At 37.8% G+C, this 24967-nt stretch overlaps 1 protein-coding gene across 1 annotated transcript in view; it reads left to right on the top strand.

The window, feature by feature from the left end:
* MMS22L (MMS22 like, DNA repair protein) overlaps positions 1–24967 on the top strand; it is a 101476-nt gene that overhangs the window by 67960 nt on the left and 8549 nt on the right. Inside the window, exons 15-21 of the mRNA XM_071547860.1 lie at positions 5250–5440; positions 7856–8006; positions 12546–12688; positions 13452–13594; positions 13761–13920; positions 16737–16906; positions 24053–24264. Of these exons, the coding sequence (XP_071403961.1) occupies positions 5250–5440; positions 7856–8006; positions 12546–12688; positions 13452–13594; positions 13761–13920; positions 16737–16906; positions 24053–24264 (1170 nt within the window). The remainder of the gene's footprint in view (positions 1–5249; positions 5441–7855; positions 8007–12545; positions 12689–13451; positions 13595–13760; positions 13921–16736; positions 16907–24052; positions 24265–24967) is intronic.

Raw genomic sequence — 24967 nt, 5'->3', positions numbered from 1 at the left:
AAGAACCAACAAAAAAATAAGTAAATGCCTATGAACAAATTACTAAGTAGAAGCTGAACAGTGAGTTTGTCAACATGGGAGTTGGTATCCGTAGGGATCAATGAAATAAGTGCTGTAGTTGCAATTTTCTGTAACTAGCATGTAATTAAATGGCATAATAGTCAACTAGTTGAATACTCATACTGAATTATTTTCAAAGGCATGTGAAGGGCACACAAGGACCTTCTTCAGTTTAATCTTGGATAGGACAGTTACTGAAAATTTGTGTGGCTTCTGCTGAAACCTTGCTTGCAGTTCTGGTCACCGTAAGCAACAATTCTGGTGGAATGACAGGAAGAAATCAGTAGAGGTATTAAAGAAGTACTGACGTTTTATGGCATTTGAAGAAAGTGAAATCGGATGAGTAATTTTTAAGTAATTTCTGAAATGCTGTGCTAAATATTGCTTGGTCACTGAAAGGTGAGTGTGCTGCTCTCTAGCAGAGATCTGAGTTTTGCACCTGTAGCAGTAGCACAAATTTTGAGTTTTAAATCTCACTGCAGTAAGATTTATACAACCACAGAAAATGTGACTATATAGATTTCTACAGGAAATCTTCTGTCCTACAGTAGTGCTATATAATTTCTTTGTGTTGGTAAATAAGAAGGGAACGAGTAGCACCCCTCTGTATGAAATGTCAATGCTTGCACTTCTATTTTGGATATTATTTTAATACTGTGCTTATTGTGTAACTTGTTGCTAATCTTTTCAGCAGAAACAAGCATTCTATTAACCTGACTTCTTATTTTTGGGAGACCTTCAGTTGATAACTTTATTGTTGCACACATTTCTGAGTAGCTGACATTACCCCATCCAGGATTTGTTGAGAGAATGTAAGCCTTTCTGTCTTCTTCACTGACATAAAAATTCTCACCTTACTGTTCTCTGCATCAGCTAATCTCCATATCTTTTTCATTCTGTATGCTGAAATCTTCATAGCTACCGCAGAGCTGAAGAAGCCTTCACTTTCCCCAGTCCCTTCTGTTCCTGTTACCACATCTTTGATAACATTTAAGTAGGACCAATGCACAATGCCTTTGTTGCCAAAATATCAGTGAGAAAATGCCCAAAAAGCCAGCCATATCCTGGGCTGCGTGAAAAAGAATTGTGGACAGCAGGTCTAGGGAGGTGATTCTGCCCACCTGGAGGGTGCTGGGGACCTGAGCACAGGAAAGATAGGGACTTGTTGAAGTAAGTCCAGAGGAGGGCCATGAAGTTGACAAGAGGACTGGAGTACTTCCCCATACAAAGACAGGCTGAGAAAGTTGGGGCTGTTCAGCCTGGAGAAGAGAAGGTTGCATGGACACATATTAGCAGCCTTCCAGTATCTGAAGAGAGCCTCCTGGGAAGCTGGAGAGGGACTCTTGTTCAGGAACTGTAATGGTAGGACAAGAAGTAATGGATGCAAACTGAAAGAGAGGAAATTTAGGTTAGATATGTAGCAGCAATTCTTTACTATGAGGGTGGTGAAGCACTAGATCAGGGTACCTGGAGAAGTTGTGGTTGCCCTGTCCCTGGAAGTGTTCAAGGCTAGGTTGGATGGGCCTTTGAGCAACCTGGTCTGGTGGGAGGAGTCCCTGCCCGTGGCAGAGGGGTTGGAACTATGTGATCTTTAATGTCCCTTCCAATCCAAACCATTCTATGATTCTATGAACTGTGTTGATAATCTTAGTGATGTAAAAAGAGGGAGAATGTTTGGAATACAAATCTCCGAATTTAGAGTATCTTTCAAGTTGCACTGATCTGCCCAGGGCACAAAGTGCCTGTTACCTCTCTTTGAATCTGACTGTGATGATGCTTTCCTTCATTTCTCTTTGCCTGTGTTTTGCTTGAAATAACTGATGTTCGTAGTTGAAATTCTAAGTATCAAAACCGTTTATCATTTTAGAAATACTCATATAGCTCTTCCCAATCTCCCTAGTTTTATCCAAGGGTGTTGGTCCATCAGGTGATGTTTTTTAAATATTTATTTGTTTGAACATCAAAAGGTCATTCAGGTCTTCTAAAAACTTTCATGAGCTTAATCTTGGCTGTACTGGGCAGCTGAGTTTTGTAGATATCTGTCTTGGACTGGGAGTCAAGGAGCTGGGAGTACCATCTGGGAAAAAAACAGTATCTATATTCATAGCCTGAGGGTGGTAGCCACTGGCAATGCTGGTAGGAGAGAGGTCTTCTGTTGTGATGGGAAGTTCTGAACCCTTGTAGATCAAATTAAATGACATTGCATTAAGTCTGGGTGTCACTATGCATCCAATGCAGATTGAGGGCTAGTAGTGACTTGAAAGTTTCCATCGTATAGGCAGGCTGCTGAATTTTGTGTTTTACTCTTCTGGCTTGACCTAAAGTTTGACTCCATTTTAGTAGGAAGCTTGCAAGGGCATGTTTTATGATTGCAATATCTGCATCCAGAGAAATAAATGGCTGCAATTCCTTACCCAGGTGCAGCATGCAGAAAATACTTCTACATGGTACTACTATACCTATACATCCAGCACAATCCTCATTGAGGTAACACAAACATTCCCTTCTTTAATAAATCCAGAGTTTATTTGATCTGGTGGCAAAATTAGGGGAAAACCACCTCTTTTTACAGAAATAGCAAAGTAATTATTTAAAACAGGTTAAAAATACACCAAGTTACCATTGTAAAGAGGCAGCTGGTGGGTCCAGAGTTCTTAAAACGATAGAAAACTAAATGTATAAAGTTTTAGAAATGGGTGGATGTTTGATGGTACTCTTGTCTACTGTTACAAAAATGTAGAAGCCTGAATAAAAAGTAAAATTGCATTTATTCATATTTTTGTGGTGTTTAAAAATGTGCTTTTTGGTAGAAGTAACTGGCTACATCAGCTGCAATATTTATTGATGCCCCATCGATTCTAAGCATTTACCTTATTGCAAGCATTTGTGTAGGTTACTATGAATAAACATAAATACTGATCTGTACGTGTTGCCCTTCCACTGACACAGAGATATATTACCGTACTTTGTAAGTCTGTACACCTTTCTACTTTGCATAGATGGCTAAAGGAGATGCAAGGCACCCGTCTTTGGAGAGGCAATTTAGAGGAGAGAAAAAGGTCTTTGTGCAATTTTACAGCATAGTCTGGATGTAAGTAGGGCAGAATTTGGTCCCAGAAGTTTTATTCTCTGCATTATGAGGCATCATACATTCCTTTCTTAACAAAATAAAACAAAAAAGCCCTTTGTTTTTACTGTTAAACTTTTCAGGTTTTATAATAGGCAAAACCATTTTTTTAACTTGTTTCTTTAGCCTTGCTTTTACTTTTTCATCATTTATTCTCTAGACTTCACTATATCTATATCCTTTTATTTATCCTTTTTTTTAATAAGGGGTTATTCCCAAAGAATGTTGCTTGACTTTTTATGCTAATCTTTCTTCTATTTCAATTCATGTTGACTTGGAGAATATGCCTTGTAAGTAGGAATACCTACTGACCTACTGAATATAATCCTTAGTTTCTAAGCATTGCTTGTTTTTGCAGCATCTTTAAAGCGTAAGCTGTCTTACTGTCTGACTATCATGGCTGGGAAACTGAGGCTAGGAAAGGCTATATGATTTATGTGAAGCCACAGAGGGAATAAATGTTGGGTTTAGAATTGCTGGCTTCTGTTCCTGTGTTTGGACTCACGCCATCTCTCAAAAAAATACTTGATTCCTCCTAATATTGCATACCTTTCCTTGTCTGCTAAATGTAGCCATTCAAAAAATAGCTGGTACTCAATTCTCTCTCTGTCTGTCCTATTGAAACTAATGAATGCCTGCAGGCAGGCATAAGGTATCGTTACCTTTGACAGCCAGTATGTTTTATGTTTTAAATTATGTGTTGGGCAGAATTTTTGGATACTAATTTGATGTAATGAGATGCGCTTCTAATATCAACCCTAGTACGGGAAGGCCTTGCAGCCAGCCTACTCTTTATTTAAAATTATTCCATTTCAGATGTCCTAATGAGTGCTGTGAGTTGTGTAATTCTTTCATAATTTTCCCATGTTCCCAGAAGAGAAGTAGGAGCTGGAGTTTTTTCTATTTTTGTTTTGATTTATTTCAAATTAGAGTGAGCATAGAATAAAGGTCTAGGGGAAGATTTTTGTGAAACAGTTGCTATTGTGAGAATGGCAGTTAAGAAAAAATATTATAGTCTACAAATGTTAGTGTTACGGCAAGCCTCAATGCCTCCACTGTTTACTGTTATCTTATAAATATCTTGACTCTGACTTTACAGTGCTGTTTATAGAATTTAATAAAGCAAATGTAATAATGCTGCCTGTGCTTTAATGCACAATCTCAATTGAGTTGACCAGAAGATAAATAGGAACAGGAATGATAGTGCGTTCCTACAGATTGTTTTTAATAAGCATGTTATTTAGTTGATCAGCCCGGTACTGTAATGCCTCCTATCCTGCTCTACCAGACAAATTTATTAATGTTTCCTCCCCCCATTTCTCTGAGAACATTGATTCCCTGCAGACATATCTCTATTAAACCTCTAGAAAGTCACAACTTCCAAATTAGATTAAGTAGCAGGAATGGTACTAGAAGAATCAAAGAAAATTGAGTGCCTTATTGAATTCATGCCACATTGTCTGTGGAAGAGATGGGAGTTATGTGTAGTGGTAACTTTTGTCTTTACTGTACTAACAAAGCTGTGGGCATTGCTGTCAAACCTAATTGTCTGCAGTGCATCAGGATAAAATGAATCTTTTATCTAAACTCGCACCTAGTGAGGTCTTACAAATGAGAAGTAGATTTCAGAGGGAAGCTTTGCAATTGATCAAAATCATTTGCCATTATTTACTGTACACAACTCTATCTTAAAAATCCCAGTGACAAAATTGTAAAGAAGCACCTGACTTTGGATTGGAAGCAGACTTACTTGTCATGCTAGCAGTTGCAAAATGCTGATATTCATTTTAAAGCTGCCAATTTCTCATTTTGATCTGACATATTAAAAAGCATATAATTAATGGCTGACATTAGTAATTAACATTAACTTTATGGTGCTTAATATGCCATCATTCATCCATCAAATAACTGGTATGCATAATGTCTTTGCATCAAGGTTTTAATTGCACAGAATGATCCTTCAGTTCTCAGGCTCTATGGTTTAAAGTAGTTGTAAATGCATTTTAAAAATACGTGAATTTTTCATTTATTGAATGTAAACATTGTTTTTGTTTCTCCCTAGGAGTGTACACGAACGAGTAAGCCAGGGACTTCAATTAGGGAACGCAGCCCCAGACGCACAACTTCCATTAGTGGCTAAAGAGCACCACCTTGCTGTTGCCAGTGCTCTCTGGAGAAACTTCTTTCCCTACTTGAAAAGCCAGAGAATGTCACAGATGCCACCTTCCCCACAGCTTGCTGATACAGCTGCAGGTTTGCATTGACCCTCCCTGTGACTTACTGGATTTGGTGCGATTTTCTGTGTCACAAACTTTCAAGAATTTTGTATTTTGAGATGTTTTTCTTTCCATGTAGTAACTTCAGTAGGCAAAAAGTAGATTCTGCGATAAATATTTTGACATAAAGAAATATTATAGTGTTGAATTCCTTAATAAGGTACAGATTGAGAATGCCAAAGGAGTTTGAAGCTATACAAGCCTCACTTCTTTTTCACAACCAGTCGCTGATTATAATCCACATTCCAAGTGTTATACAATATAAATAAGAATAATATTTTTCCCTATATCCAGAATTTGCATATTTTTTAGAAATTTATTATAATTTTGTGTTGAACTGTTCATTATGGTTGAAATACAAACTAAATTTTCAAAAATAATATTTTAAATTTGAAGACAATTTTTAAAAGGTTGCTTACATGACTGTTTTTTTTGCCAAACCCTTTTAGTCATGGTCATAAAAGTATTTCATAATTACTTTTAATTATTTATCTTGCTTGACACTGAAGGTTTTTAACCTTGAAGTATGACATTCCACATATCTGTGAACTCCACGTGCAACCAGTCAGCTTGGCAGTGAATAGAAAGATATCCCAGTTTGATCTTTAACATCAGTAGCTAGCATTGTATTCTGTAGTTACAATGAAATCTTGTATCCACTTAACTAAAATTCAGAGGAGTGAAATATAAAATATTTTTTCCCATCATGATGTGAATTACATAAAATTACAAGCTCAGGGGTACTGAGTTGGTAATAGAAAAGCTAAAAGACACTCCATTTGAAGCAGCTCTGTGGTAGTTAGAAGGTAACATTAATGAAAGAGGCAGTGTGCAACAGTAGTGGTCTCACACCGCTGAAGCGTATGTGAGAAACAGCAATACAAATCAAAGGAGAGGTTGTTAATGTCAAAACTTTCATTCATTTCCTACAGTGTCATATCTTTTTTTATTTTATATTAGCACAGTGAAGTAGCAAGAGCAGCATCCTATTATACACTCCTCTGAGAAGCAGGGGAGTGCAGTTGTGACCTGCTTTATAGAGATGTGTTAGGTAGCAGTAGAGAGGAAGGCAAACCTTTCCCACGCTGTATGAGCTTCTTGCAGCCCAGAGGAGAGAGCAGCTGTTGCAGCTCTCCTACTCCCCCTGCCAGGCAAATAGCCTGGGACTCACATTACTGTTTCTGTCTCCCATTTCTGCCCAAACTATGTTATGGCTGATACTGCAGAAACAAGGTGATAATCTCTGGAAGAAGGCTGCCACAAATTGCTTCCTTACCTAAGGCAGAGTGGGGACTCTGTATGACCTTGTTTATTCCAAGGCACGCTAGAAAATGTGAACTCCTTCATGGCTTAAGGTAGTCTGTCCCTATACCATTAATTAAAATAATTTCATTGTTGTTTCTGAAAGCGAGCCTCTTCCATCTAATCCAAAGTCATCTTTTCAATGCATGCAGGTTTATAATTATTTTAATATCGATGTATATTTAACTTGAATTGGAGAATTTGGGAGCACCGTTTTCATTACCCTCTAAATTCAGTTCTCATGACTCATTTGATGCCTCTCATTTACTATAACCTAATAACTGCTCACCATTTCCTTTTACATTTTCCTTCTGAGTTTGAATGCACTTGCTGTTTGCAATATAAAGAACATGCTGTATGTTTTATTCTGGTAGTGTTAGATAGAGATTCTACAGTACACCTAACGAAAACAGCAAAAGGTTATGCTTCATTAACAAAAATTCTGCACAAAGTACCATCTCAGTTTCTAGATCTGCAGCTGTTACATGGAGATCCTTTTCAAGAGTAAATTTGTGTGCACTGCTTTCTTTATATGGTAAATTTTGATACATGAAAATCTATTCGAAAAATACAAAGGTACCAGCTTTTACTGAGTAAATTCTTTCCAGATACAGTTCTTCACTCTGAGAAATGTGTAAAAACGATGAGACAAATAAAGAGAATTCAGCCTTGTAAAGCACAGGAATACTTAAGTGTACAAGGGACAATGTGGTATATGAAGGTAAGAAAGGGAGGTCAAGACAAAGAAGCAGGTTTTAAGACACGTTTTTTGCTGTGTAGGTGGTAAAGCTATGCCTCCAGGATTTATAATATGTGAGTTTGTGAATCTATTTAAAATTGCATATATTTGGATCCATGTTTCCTTCTTTGCAGCCAGTGTGTCTTGATGACTTACAAACTGCTTGGGATAGAGACTACATTTTTTACGTGGGTACAAACACTCTCTGTTAGAACAGTTGCCCAGTTTTAATTCAGATTTCTGGTACTCCCAGGCTGCACATTATTAATTGTAATTAATTTGCAGTGCTTTTTAGTGGAACAGACATGTACTAAGAAACAATTAAGATGGTTTTGTCTCTTTGAAAAAAAGGTTTTACTCTCTTAGCCTTGGATATACCCAGCAAAGCCCTGTCGGATCTCCAGCCACAGCCCGTTCTGTCAATGATGCAGCTATTTGGATGGGATGACATGGTGTGGCCTCAGCTGGTGTCAAGATATCTAAGTCATCTTATTCAAAACAGGTGAAAAATTGTGACTACTTATTCTTCCAGTACCTTTTCATCCTTTATTGGACTTGTGGAAAATGTTGCTTCAAATGGTAATGTTTCACTAAAGCGGTCCAAGTTCTTTGCATCTTCTCAAGCCGGGTCAGCTAGGGCAGATTGTCCAGGACAGTCCAGTCAGATTTTTACATACCTGACAAATTTTATTTTCTCAATGTAAGCCTCTATGAACTTAAGATAGATGAGTGGTGGTAGGTTTTGTGGTGTGCTTTTTTCTTTGCCTTGCCTGCTTCTGAATCAGGTTTTAGAAGCAGGGGAGGTGAGAAATGAAAGAGGGAATATTTTGGTTTCGGACTGTATTTGAAAGTGAAAAACGTTGCACATTTTTAGGGTACATAGTGTACTAAGGGAGCATAACTTTTAGTCAGGATATGGTATAGATTATTTGTGATTGACAAAGATGAGACTATGGCCTTCTTGCAAGGAGGTGTTAAAAAAGGTTGCATTTAGTTCCTTGTGTGTCAGTTTGGAACTTGTGAGAGGAGTGTTCAGTTCTCTGATTTGCCATATTTCTCTTTTGTGATCTTTATAAGGTGAGTTTCATTCTAGGTTGCAGATACCTAGCATGTGTTGAACGAAGTAAGAGTTAGGGACATATGTTCCCTTTTATAATTTGAATGTTCTATAATTTTGAATCTTGGTGCTCTTCAGGTGAGATCAAGAAAAACATTTTGATGCCTAAACTAGAATTTTGGTGTTATTTAGGTGCTTAATTACCAGTTCCCTCAGTAAGCATTCAAGTGATTGAAAGCAAGTACTTAAGTAATCCTTAGCAATATTTATTAAGCACCTAGACTTCAGCAAAACCTTTGACACTGTCTCCCATAGCATAATCCTGGAAAGCTGGCACCCCATGGCTTGTACAGGGGCACTCTCTGCTGGATTAGAAACTGGCTGGATGGCAGGACCCAGAGAGTGCTGGTGAACGGGGCTACATCCAGCTGGTGGCCAGTCACTAGTGGTGTTCCCCAGGGATCAGTGTTGGGCCAAGTCCTGTTTAATATCTTTATTGATGATCTGGATGAGGTGATCGAGTCCACTGTTAGCAAATTTGCAGATGACACTAAGTTGGGAGAGAGTGTCAATCTGCTGGGGGATAGGAGGGCTCTGCAGAGGGACCTAGACAGGCTGGATAGATGGTCCGAATCCAACATGATGAGGTTTAACAAGACAAAGTGTCAGATCCTGCACTTTGGCCACAACAACCCCATGCAGCACTACAGCCTGAGAATAGAGCACCTAGAGAGCAGCCAGGCAGAAAAAGACCTGGGAGTCTGGATTGACAGGAGGCTGAACATGAGCCAGCAGTGTGCCCAGGTGGCCCAGAGGGCCAGTGGCATCCTGGCCTGTATCAGGAATAGCGTGGCCAGCAGGATCAGGGAAGTGATTCTTCCCCTGTATTCAGCACTGGTGAGGCCGCACCTTGAGTGTTGGGTCCAGTTCTGGGCCCCTCAGTTTAAGAAGGATATTGAGGTGCTGGAGCTGGTCCAGAGAAGGGCAACGGTGCTGGTGAAGGGACTGGAGCACAAGCCCTGTGAGGAGCAACTGAGGGAGCTGGGGTTGTTTAGCCTGAAGAGGAAACTCGGGGGAGACCTTATTGCTCTCTACAACCATCTGAAAGGAGGTTGTAGTGAGGTAGGAGTTGTTCTCTTCTCCCAGGCAACAAGCAGTAGAACAAGAGGGCACAGTCTTAAACTATGCCAGGGGAGGTTTAGATTGAGCATTAGAAAGAAGTTCTTTACAGAAGGAGTGATTGATCATTGGAATGGGCTGCCCAGGGATGTCGTCGAGTCACTGTCTCCGGAGGTATTTAAGAAGAGACTGGATGTGGCATTCAGTGCCACAGTCTTATAGGCAGGGTGATGTTAGGTCAAAGGTTGGACTCGATGATCTCAGAGGTCTTTTCCAAGCAAGTTGATTCTATGATTGTATGATAAATAGTTAAAAATGTATAAGCAGATTTTTATGCTACCTGAGTTAACATTTATGGCATATGGGGCTGTGGGCAAAGCATTCCTTTTTCCACGTGTTTGGAAGCACGATTGCATTAGCAAGTGCAGAGCACACACATGTGTCAAGTTTCTCATACAGCCTTGCTGCCAGAATTTCTTTTAAAAATGCAGTTAATATTGGTGATAGTTATCTGGCGTACATTAGCTGAGAGGTTAGAGAACTTGAGCAAAAACTTGGAAAACCCATGTTAAGTGCATCTTGCACTCTGATGGAATTCAAACCTTTACTTCCAAATAGTGCCTTAGAAAGGAATGAGAGGACCTTGACCTCCTCTGGCAGATTGTGCAGTGGACTAACTGAAAATGTCAGGTTTTTGGATCTGTATTGAGAGAATTAGCAGGAGAAAGCATGGCTTCATAGTTGAGTGGGTAAAGGACATTTGTCTTTTGCTTATGTGTGTGTATGCTCTCACTCTTTCTGGTTCTTCTATGTGTTCTCACTCTTCTCTCTCACTCTCTGCTTTTCTGAACCTGGAACCTTCCTAACAGAGCTGTAAGATGCTCAGATCCTTGTGAAAGAACAGTGAGTACCTAAGGGAAGACATTTTGGGTAGAATATCAGACTCCAAACACTGTCATCTTGAAAGCAATTTTTTTGTAGCATGAATCATGTACTTATTTACCTTAGGCAGTTGTAGAGAAAAGGTTATCCAAATATTAAGTGCTGGGATCTTAAGACTTCATGGTTACTGCACTCTGATAATTTTCACATCAAACATTTTTAGTTAAAAAGATTCTTTTGTTGCCATACTGTTACATAGCCTGCAAACTGGCAACATACGCAAGCTTTGGCCTTTCTTTTGCAGCAGTGCCTAAAAGTTCATCTCCAAATCTATGTTGTGTAGTATTATAACCTATTAAAACTAAGCACGTGAATGAGTGTGCTGTTTTAAAAGAACCACTTGCCGTGCTTCTATCAGGTAGTCATTGTTCTTTCCTGTCTGAGGATTAGGAGCATATTCTACTCCAGTTTTAGGAAGATGCCCAAATGGCCCAGCTACCATCAAGCAAGAGAAACAAGAGTGAGAATACAACAGAAAGTGGCTTTGTTAGCCTTTGAGGGCAAGTAGACTAGCCATGTATGTCAAGATTACATGAAACTGAAATTGTTTATACATCACTGCAAAGAGCATTAAGTCCATAGGCATCCTGGTGTTTTCTCTTTTGGTGCTGGAATACAATGTTATTTTTTTTCATTTTATTTACTTGGATATAGTCTCCTTACTTACGTTCTCAATAGTACTTTGGCAGGGATCTTCAGACAAAATACACAGTTGTCATTGGTTTTAAGTAAATGAAGCAGGAAAAAAACCCCAATTTTATTAATGTTGATTAGTGAGAAACACAATCCAGTTTGTTTTCTATCTGGACCTGTGTTGACTTTCTGTTGTAAGCATGAGTAAAATCAGTAGAAAGTAAGTAGATTTATATGTACATACATCAAGAAAAGAGTACAAGCATTTTTCATTAAAGTTGAAGTACCTGGGACTGACCAGGGAGGAAATCTCTCAAATAAAAGTTGTAACTACTTTCAAGAAATTTCACTGAAGCACACATGGAGCTCATCCAATAGGCACTGGAAACAGAATGTAAAAGAGACCTGCTGTCTTTTAGCAAGGAATTTCTGCAGAATTAATGATGTGAGGCTGATAGGCTTGGGAAAAAGTGACTGCAGCAGCTACTCACAGTAGTAAAGCAAGTAAAACTTAAGGATTACAGAACAGTAGAGTACAGGGATTGTGCATTGAATGACTCTGGTCTTACACCTGACTGGTAGAATGGTAGCAAGTGTTTGAAAGTATATACAGCAAGTCTGTGTGATGATATATATACTTGTGTGTGTACACATGCATAAATGCTTACATCTGTAGGTGTACTGTCAAGGATAGTGGTTTTCTTTCTCATCTCCAATGTGCCTTTTTATGTTTCCTTTTCCATGTGTTTTGAACATAACATACCTTTATTTGCTAGAGTAGACCTTCTCTACTTTTAATGTAGTTAGAACAAAGCAGAATTCAGAGTAATGTGAGTCACCTGGTTTATGTGAAAGGCTGGAGTAGCTTAAGCAGTGTAAATAGGAATTTCCAGGCTGCTTCAGATAAACTATTTCCAGCATTGTACATTGTCAGTTTAGATAATACTGTCAAATTACCCATTGTTAGAGTAAGGCATTCTACATTGTGTGGAATTTCCCCCCTCCCCATCTTTTTTGTAGCCAAAATATATGTACATGTGTATATATATATGCCTTTATATTACCATGTGTGGCATTACCAAATTTATCATGTTCTTTGTCTTTAGACTTCAGAATATTGTGAGCAAGGTCTGTAGAGTATGCAAAAGCAATGCCAGTTGACCTTTCTGTTACTTTAATTATTTCTGTGCAGCTTCTAAACATCTAGAGCCAAATGAGACACTCTGCCACCTTTTTACATACTTTTATTAGATCACTCTACTGTTTTTTCCCCCTTTTCTACCTGTGCAGTTCACTGTGTGAAGCTTTTTCTAGTATGGGATTTACATCCTATGAAGCTCTGACAGTACGTTCTTGGTTTCGATGCATTTTGCAAATGTTCATAGATCAACCAAGTGGTGCGCTGGCCAAGACAGATGCTGAGCGAACAGTTGGTAAGTGTTCACATTTCCCTAATGTTTGCAGTAACGATTCTATATTGCAAAGCTGGCAAACATTTTCAGCTAATTACAAAATGTATTTTTGTTTGTATTCCTTTACTTTTACCTAATTACAAAATGTGTTTCTTTACACTGCTTGTGCTATTTATTGATAGTTTGCCTGCTCTGCATATGACAAATTTATCACAAACAAAGATAAAAGAGCTTGTTTCCTTGGAAGCTAAGTATAAAAACTTGCTCCCAGGGAGGCAAGCTATTTTTCCCCCATGGAGAAACTGCTCTAAAAAAAGCAAAAGTCTGAAGTAAATAGTCAGAAATCACGCTGTGAATGGCCTAAAAGAAAAGGAAAAAAAAATCTAGTTGCAATTAATTCTCCCCTTTTTTGTATTGATGTTTTGCTTTCTTAGAGCAGTACTTCTTCACTTCTTCTAAAAACACTGCAGTTCTAATTATCTTTAGAACACATCTTCTAGTGACTATTTCTTATACACATTTTTTAGATTTTGAAAGAAAACCCCATCAGTATATTGAAAGACTTGGTTATCCATACTTAATACTCTTCATTCTCTTATAACTGTATTAGAAAAATAACTACCTTGGACATATGGTCTTTGTCTGGAGAGTTGCAATTGGTTGCAGAATGCTTCTGTTTTAGACATTTTAAAGCAATGTTTCACTTTATCATTTGGGGACTAAAGTAAATCTAAAAACATAACTGTACACTGTATTTACTCTTGTGCTCTCTCATAATAACCAGAGAAAGCCTATATGGAGCAGCTGACTGAAATGACAAGACTGATTTTTAAACTCTCAGAAGTGGAAAACATTCTTTCAAAGGCTCACATTGAAGAGTCAGCTTTCAAGCAAGACCCAAAAAATGCTCTTGTCCAGTTCATTAAGGTACTGTACATCTGTCTCTGTGTTAGCTTCATAGGATAATTTTAATGAAAAGGAATTATATACCAGATTGGGGTGTTGAAAAAGAAATTACTCAGAAAAAATCTCTTAGTAAATTTAAGACTTAGTAAATTTATTTATATTTCTTTCAATGTTTTTGTTTTCTCAGGCTGTTGGTAGAACTTATAGTGGTCTTCAAACACTCCCTGAGAAATCTGCCATGGTAGCAAAGACTCTGGAGTATTTAGGTGATGTATTAAAGTATGTAAAACCTTACCTGAAGGCAAAAGGACCTCCAGAAGGTCTGCAGCTTACATATTGGATCATAGGTAATTACTTTGCAACCTCCTTTTTTTAGGGAATAGTTTTAAGGAATCAAAAAATCAATTTTTAATGCTCTTTTCCCCTCTATACTGTCAATACATATTTTTCTATATACTATTTAATGGTTGCAAATTTAAGTCAGCAAGACATTACAGTTAGATATTTAATTTTTTCCCACAGATTTTCTTTGATCTGACATCTAACCTCCTTATTGGTTTTGTTTGTGAGGGTGTTTTATTACCCCTGCAAATCAGCATTTTCAAAAGTAAGATGTTTCTGTGTCTTTCACTGCTGAAAACCACCTCTTTTACTTAAACCAACCCAGAAACAGTGACAAGAGTTGGTTTTTGACTACTTAGCTGTAGTGAGGATTGTTATAAGTCATAGCAATTCCTGAGGTTACAGCTCATAGCGGATCTGCTCGTCCCACAGAGGATCAAGAGATCTTTTTATGTGAGGCCTTTCATTTTGTCCTCCTCTGCCCACTCATATTTTAAACAAAAGTGATGAGCTCTGACTTTTTCCTATAGAGCATAAAAGGGGGTGTACACCCTTCTTAAAGAATTCCAAGTTTTGAACCCTGCAGATTGAGGAAACATGCACCTTGCATGGTGTTAGGTATCCAAGCTATGGGGGGATAGCCTGGCTCACCAGAGAAATCACTTGTCAGAGAACCACTTATTTAAATGATTTTTTCAATCTTTGTGTAGTTTAAAGGTAGAAATTGGAGTGCAGCCAAGGAATTATAGAACCCAGCAAACTGTAGGCAGATTTGATTAGGGCCAATGTGGAAGGGTAAAGTGGAGTTTAATACTATGTTTTTCACGGGTTTAGGTTAAATATTAAAAAAAGGTCTTTCACTCAGAGGGCAGCTGGGCACTGGAACAGGCTCCCCAGGGAAGTGGTCACAGCTCCAACCCTGACAGAGTTCAAGAAGCATTTGGACAACGCTCATAGGCACATAGTGTGATTCTTGGGGTAGTTCTGTGCAGAGCCAGGAGTTGGACTTTCATGATCTTTGTGGGTCCCTTCCAACTCAGGATATTCTATGATAAGCAGTATCAAGAGAGGCTGCATTGTATTTACTGAAGTTACATTAGTGGCCAAGTTGGTTTAGGAGTATAATTTGCTTTGGAGTTACTTCTCTTACTTACACTCTGTACTTTACTAAAAGTCAGTTCTAGCATTTGTTCATTAAGTGTGGAACCACTAATAGGATGGAAAAAGAAGAGTGCTGTATATTGTCAACAAATGTGCCAATCTGGCCCATTTACCTTTAAAAACAGAGTAAACCTTATATATCTCAAAGACAGAGGTAATGGTTTGCAATGCACATGCAAATTAAATCATGATTATAAGAAGCACAGTTAAAGCATGGCCAGCATGGAAAAGGTGGTTCCAATATACTGGAATTAGAATTTTATAAAATACTTTACTTTCTATTGCAAGATCAGCATATTTTGATACACAAGACATATATCAAAAATGTTTTTAAATATCTATGTATGGGTTGGAGCCATGGAAAGTAGTTTTAGATTGGTATTTTCCTTTTTAGATTGGTATTGTCTTTTCTGTTCTTTGCAGTAGGAAATGATTAATCTTCAGTCACGCTGTTGTATGCAAGAAATTATCCTTTTCTTTTTAGTTAAGAAAACATAAAAATGGTTTAAAAGAAAAAATACGTAAGTGTATTGGAATCACTGCTTCACATTCTATAAGCTTGTTAAATTATAAGGACAAAGCAAGAAACTTAAATCTAAACACCTCCTGTCTGTAGTCAGATTGTGTCTTGTACTGTCCCATACATCACAGCAGCGATAATAGAAGGAGTACTTTTAGCTGGAATGACCATGTTTCTTTCAAAGTAGGAAGCTTAGACAACATTATTAGAAGTATTGTTAGGTGATCGTTCTCTTTCTCGATGATTGATCATGGTGTTTTCTTTCACTCCACAAGATTAATGTTGTTTTGTGTTGTTTTTAGAGATGGTAATGAATGGGTTTTATAGATTAATAATATCTTGTAACAGCCTACATTTTATTTTTCATTATTTTCAAAGTCTTAAACATTTGCTTGGGTTATTCCTGTATTTTCAACCCAGCAAACTTTTCCTTGCCTCTAATTAAATATAAAGTTGAGAATGTCTGTGGGAACCACTACATAGCAATCTTGTTTTGTTTAATGTATGTTTTGATTATCAACACTCCCGAGCATAGTGATTTCCTTAAGAAAAATTGCACCTCACCTGGAATAAAGATGTTTCTCAAAGTTAGGGTATTTACAAATCAACACCTTTTTATTTTTTTTGCAAAAGACACATCTTAAGCCTGACTCAAAGCTGTGCAAGTGATACATTAATGAGTTAAGAACAAGGAAGATGTTCTCTGAGGCTCTCAGTTTGTGAACTGAGAGCCCACAAAGATCTGGTGAGACTACACTGGTTTAATGGAGTTGGATGCCCCTTATTCTTTTAAGCTGCTGAAATTAAATAAAATTTGAAGGATATTGAATGTTTCTAAATGTCCAGAATAGAAAGGATATTTAATGTTTCTTCAGTTGCATAAAAACTTCTAATTCTAATGTATTGAATTAATTTTTTACTTTTATTTTGATGAACTCTAAACAACTCTTGTTGTTTTGACTGGGATTTTTTAAAAAGGACGCCATGGAATAAGGATATGGGAGTGAGACATTTCAGTTGCTGTTGCTATTCTGAGATTATCTAATTAAATATAATTGTCTTTGTAGGCTTTTTTTTTTTATTTAACTGTAAATTGCTTTGGGATTTCTTTTCTTGTTTTTCTTTTTTTTTTCCCAACAGGATGTCTAGTGAAGTTCTGGGCACCAATACTGGCTACTTCCAAGGCACAGCAACTCTTGTTTCGCATTGTGGATTGCTTGCTGCTGCCACACTCTGTGCTCCAGCAGGACAAAGAGCTGCCTGTGGCTTTGCTGTCTGCCATTCAGGAAAGCCTGCCTCTTTATCTTCAGGTAAATATCTGAATTCTATTATCAGCAGACAAGCCTATCTTCAGAAAATGACTCATATTGCAGGGAATGCTTTTCTTTTCCCTAATCAAAGCAAACATTGACAGAATTTAAAAAATTGGCAAGAGGAGTTTTTTCTTCTTACAGAAATGAAAGGAAAATTGCCGCTCCCTTGGCTTTCCTCTCATGGCATGCAGCTAGGCTATGGTACACTCCAGAGCTTCTAGTCTCATCACTATATGTAGAAAGCTTTTTCCCAACCTGCTGGTTACACTGGTCTCTGATGTGAGAGATTTCTGAAACGGTGGATCAAGTTATAATAATGTGTAGTGAGATACTTATTAAGATGACTGAGGAAACAAATGTTTTAAATCATCCTTGACTTGGCTAACTGTAGATAATTATAGACAAGATATCCTTTTTTTTTTGGTCTTGGGAACAAAAGAAAATCCTGTGCTTATTATTTGTTTATCTTAATGCTGTGAGAATATATTTTACTGAATCAAGTTTCTGCTGCTTACTCCTACATGGCTAAAGCCTTCTTGCCCATTATTCCTCCTATATTTCCCTCAACTTCACAGCACTCTTGAAATGATGCATGGCTTGTTGATGCTGTAGAAAGAGACTAATTCCTGCTGGTGAGGAAAGGAGTGTATTGTTAAAAAAAGTAAGTTGACGTGTCTTCCTTGTAGATCCTTGGGTCTTCTCTGCTTACCGTTTTCCCTGCCTTCTACTCTTCATTTTGATTGCAGTCTTAACTAACTGCTTTGCAAGATTGTATTGTGAGACGATGCAGTGATGACATTGTAAATATCCCTCGGATCTGTTCCTCTCAAAAGTAGTTGCATTGTGATCGATGGTATGTCATATGGAACTGAATAAGATTATATAATGATATGCAGAATATGACTTGCTTTGCTGCTCTGTAGGTATTTTCAGAAGCTATGTACATGTAGGACCATCTGGACAATGATATTACCACAGAGCATGAGTGTCTGTTTGCTAATTTAGTATTTTAGTCAGAGAGTCAGTTTCTCTGGAGTCTGCACAGACGGATGTAGTCTTAAGATGAGACCACTTGAGTTGTTTTTGAAGTCCAAGTGTTGTGGACCCTTGTTCCCTGTTTTCTTTGCCAGTTTCTGACTTCCTGACCTCACTTTTTTATTCTTCAGCAGTCTGCTGCATAGTCCATACACTTTCTGGGTATGGTAGATGATCTTACTTGACTAAGTAGTTTATTTTAGACAAAAGCTGCTTCTAGAAAACAAGTAATTCATTAATTTGACAAACACTTTTGAGGACAGAAGTCAAAGAGAATTCTTGACTTCTTGTTCTTGTTTCAATAAGGGACTTCTTCATTTTATTATTTGTTTGTAGTTACAAAGTTCCAAAATTAAATGCTTCAAAATGCTTTGTTCAGTCAAAAATACTTTCTTCCCTTTTATTTGGAAAAGTAGAAAAATTCTAATTAAGAATCAACTCAAAATGAAAATATTTCAAGATCAGTTTATAAATAAAAAAATAACTCATAAGAGATCCTTTGAGATCAAATTGATTCTAGGCACTCTGACATCTCGGGTTATTGTTTCACAATTGGCTTGGAGCTAAATTCATTCCCTTTCACCACCATGTTCATTCTCAATTTGTTTTAATGATTCTGTGAATAGTGATTTGTGAGCTGAATCAAATAGAAACTAGCGTCACAAAACAAACAAACAAAATCCAAAAACCCAAATGGGCATATCAAAAAGAATGATAAAACAGTATATGTGGGAGGAAAATGTAAACTTGGTGAGGGGAAAGATGGAGAAACATAATTCTTTCAGAATAGTCTTGCCTTAAACTGCAGGTGAAATATGTGATCAGACCCTCCCTCGGTGGCTGCCATGTGCCTGGTGCTCATTCGTGGAGGTGGAGCACTGCTGTTTTAGTGCAGAAGTCTTAATTCACCCTAGTGTTAGACTAACACTGTTCTATAGATCTGTCCCTTGATACTCTATCTTAGAACTTAATCCTTTAGCAGTTATGTGAAAATAAAGAAACAGGAATTTAGAGACCATGCAGAATACCTTCTACAAGCAAATTCTTTATTCTTTGTTCATACATGTAGTTGGTTTCAGCATAAACCTGCTTTGAGGGTTTTTTTTTCCTCTCCCTCTTCTTTTTCCCTTAGCTGGTTGGGCAGAGGAGGAACCCTTTTCACTCTGTCCTGGACAGTTGGCATTTTGCCAGCTCAACCCAGGACAACAGTCAAAGTATAAAACCCCTTGAGCAGAATTTCTACTCAGCAGTTGTCTTTCTTTTTTCTTCTTTTAAATGTAGTCTTCTGAAAAGTTCCAGGCTCTATCTCTTTTTCTTTTCCTTCAACTCCTTAGTGTGGGCTGCTCCTACTTTGTCAAAAAAACACCACTTCTTCAGAAATCAGAAGACTTCTTAGTTTTGCTAGCAGGGATTTGTCAAAACTTCTGTCTTTCCAGCACTTTTAACAACTACTCTTAATTTGGTTTACTTGATCCACATTTTAAAGGGATTTTAAATCAGTCTTAGTAGCAGATAATTAATTTTACACATCCATTGATGCAACGATCTTATGAAATCTTATATGATTCCTGATTTTTTCATCTTTTGGGACAACATACGAAGCTCCTTCTCTTCCTACAGCATAGTTTATTCCTACCTTCACAATTCATCAAAACTGATGACTGTATCTCACCCCAAACTTACAAGTTTATTTTTAGTAGTTCAAAATTAAAGGCTTTGTTTAATTTCACACTAGCACACATAACTGTCAAATGGACTAATTAGGACTGGACATTGCATTTCTCCTCACTTCAGACTGTATTTGCTTGTTATGTTTGTGTTTATGTAGAAGTTTGGACTATACAGTTAGGCGGTTTGACGGTTATTGGGCACAGAACTTATCTCAAAGATTTTTTCAAACTCAGTCACTGATGCTGCCTCGTCAAAATAGCTTAGCTCTAGCATCTTTTAAACTAGTTTTTTGCTTGGGTTTTTTCTTGCCTAGAGGGTTACTATCTGGATATTATTTCTATCCCTGTGCATCATCTGTTTTGATAATACTTGATGACCTAAGAAAGATTTTATTGAGATATATAAAAATTACCCTCAGAGTTGTTTAATGACTGACTTTGAAAAGTAAAGCATGAAGAATATGAATGAACATCCATTTTACAATTTTATGGGACTGTTCCTAACGATGAGATTGTGAAACATGTAAAATTTAACCCTAGGTATTTCACTGCTGTAAAGAGCGGTTGAGTTGATTTGTGTGATAGTGAATTGCTGAAGCCTACCACAGGAAGTTTCAGATTGAGATTGCTCTTGATGGATTTCTTGGAGAATGATTTGGAGGAATTTTAGTACTCATTTACCAGTAATATAGGAAAGAATTGAAGTGTTGTATGGAACTTGTTTTGGAGAAGAAATATTAGTTTAGATTTATCTTTCAGAAAACAGAATGGGTGCATGGAATAAGCATTTTATACATAATAATAGGAAAGGTAAGATACCCTGCTTGATTTATCAGTGTTAATCCTGTCCAAATACAGAAGATTGTTGATTTCTATCTAAATACAGAAAGTGGTAAAAAAGCATTATTCTAAGTAGTGCTTGGCACACACATTTTCCAGTGATTTTAATAGGCCTGTGCAAGCTCAGCATTTGTCAGAGATCAGACCTTAAAAGCCCTCCTGTGAGCCACATCTGTGGTCCAATATTTGAGCAAGCTTATTAATACATTTTGTGAATTATAGTATGTATTTAATAGGAATTGTACAACATTAATTGGTGAACAGCAGATTTATTCTAACAGCAGGACTTATAATATAAGTCATCATTAGGTAGCCTGGCATTTTTGCAGTGAATAGTTCCAGTAATCCATACTAATCGGTTCTTTGCTCTCCACAGGTGATTTACAGATACACAGATAAATCAGAAGAGGCAACTCTGGCCACAAAAGGTTCCTGCAGTGAAGACAGATAGGAATGAGTTGCCTTTCTGCTAAAATAAGGAGCAGATGATGTCATGCCTCTCTGCTCACCTTACAATGTCATTGTTTTTTTAACCTTCAGAAGATGGCTAAAGAACATAGTTAAGAAAAAGAAAGTGGCTCTGTCAGCCCTTTAGAGTCCATCTGCTTTGTTGGAATTGTCCTAGGGGTCTGATGGGACTGATTTCAAGTCCCTGGTCCAGAATTACAGTCCAGTAGCATGCATTTCTTTTTTCTCTCTTATGAACGGTATTACTGGTTAATTACTGGTGGAATTTAAAAGAAGAAAATTCTGTGTGATTAGCTTGTAATGACACCCTTGCCCGGAGCTGCCTGGGATGTTTTGCCATTGTACCTGGAGATTTGCAGCTATTGTGCAGTGATGATAATTTATCCCTTGTGCCACTTGGGATATGATGTTGTCAGACCTTGTGTCTGTTGTTCTTTGCACTTTGTAAGGAAAAGGAGGCGTCCAAAATACAGAATGGAATGTTGAGCTGAAGTCAGTGGGCCTCTGTGTCCAAAAGAGAAATCCAAGTTCTTTTCTAATTTTTTGGGATGCAGTTTCCAGAATGAATTTACTTCAGCTCAAAAAATGAAAATGGTTTAATGAAGGATCAGGCTACATTTGTTGATTCATTTTCAAATGAAGTTATTAGGTCTGCAAAAATTATGTCACCATTCTTTCAGATACCTAAATTCTAATACTCTTTTCTTTTTATTGCACCTATTAAATATTTCTCGGATCATTTCTTAAAAGCAGCAACTCTTACTCGTAAATAATGACTGATTTCTTCTTTTTTTGATATTGCATAGCATTTTGTGATCTTCAATTTGAAGAACTGTCTCAGTAACTATCATTGTTAGTTCTTCACAAGTGCTGTGTTCTTCATGTATTGCTGCAGATATCCTCTGTAAGGTTGTGATATTTTTTGTGTCCCTTTTATCAGATAACTTAATACACTTTCTCACAGATATTTGGGGTTTTACTGTTAAAAGTCTAGAGTCTTAAGAGTGCCAGTTCCAATATTTGGATTATGGAATACATTCTGTCTTTCTGTATGAAATGTACTACAGAAACACAGGCAACTCTTCTTTATACCTGCTGCAGTATCTTAGTGAAAACATCAAATACACAAGCTTACACACTAAATAATCTGTCATCTGTAAGAGTCTCTCTATGAGTCTGCTACTTGCCTAGAGGTAGCAGACTTCTTGTTTTTAAGAATTCCGACACAGCAGCAGCTGCTTTTTTCTACAAAATTTTGCCCTATATACAGAAAAGGAGGAGAGAATCTGAACTTCTAAATAAAGCCTCAGTTCAGGAAGTATGCTTTTATCAGACTTGCTAAATTATCAGGGAGCCTTAGAAATATGTGAAGTTAAACTCTTAACCCAACAATTCTGTGTTCAAGAGAACCACCTACAGCAAGTCTTCAGGCAGGTTCTGAAGCACCTCATTTCTTGAAATCTTGTGTTTTTTGTATTTGTTTCTGTGGAACCAAAAGTGGGAACTTCCCATTTCAAGATCCTTAGCTATGTCTCAGCCTTCTCTTTTTTTTTCCTGAAAAAAGTGTTCTGTCACGTTCACACAGACAGGTATAGATGAAAGCAGTTTGGGGGAAGGACTCCTGCCAAAAGCAACAGAAATACTCCTTGTCAGAAGCTAAGGAACAAAAGCAGCTTGAGTCCTCCTACCAAAACTGGAGTCTAATGGAAGTTTGAAGTACTGTTGATGTTGCTGTCTAGGGACCTGTGCTTGACTTTGTTTTATACCATTTTTATTGCTGGACAAAACTATTCTCAAGAGGTTTCGTTTGTGCTGCTGACTATATGACCCTTGAGATAGGAGATCATGGAACTTTATTTACCTGGGGGTACTAATTGACAGGAAGCTCAACATGAGCCAACAGTGTGCCCAGGTGGCCAAAAGGCCAATGGGATCCTGTCCTGGATCAAAAATAACGTGGCCAGCAGGACCAGGGCAGTGATCCTTCCCCTGTACTCTGCGTTGGTGAGGCCACACCTTGAGTATTGTGTTCAGTTCTGGGTCCCTCAGTTCAGGAAAGATATTGAGGTGCTGGAGCGAGTCCAGAGAAGAGCAACAAGGTTGGTGAAGGGACTGGAGCACAAGTCCTATGGGGAGAGGCTGAGGGTGCTGGGGTTGTTTAGTCTGGAGAAGAGGAGACTCAGGGGAGATTGGATGTGGCACTGAGTGCCATGATCTGGTAAATGGACTGGAGTTGGACCAAGGGTTGGACTTGATGATCTCGGAGGTCTTTTCCAACCCAATTGATTCTATGATTCTATGATTTTTTTTTCTTAGTGATTTGTTCTTCCTCTGAAAAGAGGGGTAAGGAAACAAGATCTTAATTTCCTCTTATGGCAACCTGTACCATCCTTTTCTCAGGGATGGACCACATGTACGTTGTGTAACTACAGGTACTGTTCAGATAAGCACTTTCTGGGCAAGTACTTTCATTATAGATTTTTCTCTGGATCAATATAGCTTATATTGGATAAATCACAGCAGTTTTAGCCTTATCTTAAACAGAGTTTAATACCCCCTCTAAATCCCTTATAAATGGTGTCTAATTTACCCTAATTTTTTCAGACTATAAGCAAATTTTTTGTTGTCAGAGCTCAATGCTAAGTGCTCGTTTTTCTGCTATATATTTCTTACAAAAATTTTACATGGTCCTTTACAAACAAGTGAGGTATTTATTCTTTATCTCCCTACTGAAATCTTACCTGACTAGTATACTGGTTTAGATACGACATACAGGATTTTAAAAGAAATAATGAGCTTTTGGACACAGAAACTTTCTCAGGTCTGAAATGCTAAGGTTTTGTTTTGAATTTGAAACAGAGCTTGCATGTCCCAAAGCTTATCTTCCAATATTTTAATCAGTCTAATAAAAGATCTTTTCTCTTTTGCGAGCCTTTCCTGACTCTGCCTTCATTTGTAGACCATCATATTCTGCAGCAAATTACTGATGCTTATTTCTCAGGCAGTAATTACTCTGTGTGCTGCAGTTTGCACAGTGTGTAATGAGTATTTAGCCTAGAGTTGCTAAAGATGTATTCAAAAGTATAGTTAACAATATCAATATCTCACTTTCTAAAATTTTCTTCTACAGGGCCTGTCCTTCATATGTTGTCAGTCCCAAACACAGAGTGCCTATTTAAATCAACTCCTTGGGAGCATTATTCGACACTATTTCGGACGATTTCTCCCTTCTTCTCCAACTGCGCCTGGTGCCGGACAGCATCCTCTGCTGACTGCCTTATGCAGTTCCATCACAGCCTCCCAGATGCTCCGCCTACGGAAGAGCACTTTGCATGTCATAAAGTAAGGATTAGTGAAGGAAAAAGCATCATTTACTCGGATTTTGCAAATAGCTACTGAGAAAGGGAATATCTCTGTTTTCTTCACAGTTAACTGATAGTGCAGATGTAGGAAGAGCCTGTGAGTTGCTGGGCAGGCAGCAAAGGAAGAACAGTGTTGTATCATCAGGAGAGTAAAACTGGAAAGATCTGTGAGAGTAATTAAGCATAAAGGCCCCAGGCTATAAGAAAAACTATTGCATGTGGTCACATGAAAAGCAAGTAATTTTCTAGAAGACTTAAGCTCCAATATACATCATCATATGTTTGTGTCTCAGGCTGTATTTAGGGTCACAGAGTTGTAGTGCTTATAGCTGCCACAGTTACCTGTGCATGTACAGTTACCTGTACCTTATTGCTCTGTGTGTCATGGTGTATGCAGGTGTGGCAGCTACCAGGGGAAATGGAAAACTGGGGGTATGGGAAAAGGAAGACACAGAGGCAGGGAGACAGTATTTGTTCACTGTGCTGTCATTCCTTGCACAACATCAACAGTAGCTATAAATCTGTGTCGCTGCTGCTGAAAGGCTGAAGCTTTGTTTTATGTACTGTAGAACAGTGAACAATTTGTACTTTTTCCATGTTGCGAAAGAAATTAGACCTCATTGAATGCAAGGTGATTGCTTATATCCAGGGCAATTGGATTTTTATTTGTTTAAGAGTGTGTA

This window comes from Pithys albifrons, chromosome 2, assembly GCF_047495875.1.
Source record: "Pithys albifrons albifrons isolate INPA30051 chromosome 2, PitAlb_v1, whole genome shotgun sequence".
Taxonomy (NCBI): domain Eukaryota; kingdom Metazoa; phylum Chordata; class Aves; order Passeriformes; family Thamnophilidae; genus Pithys; species Pithys albifrons.
The sequence above is the reverse complement of the archived record's forward strand: the minus strand, read 5'-3'. Positions and strand labels throughout refer to the sequence as shown.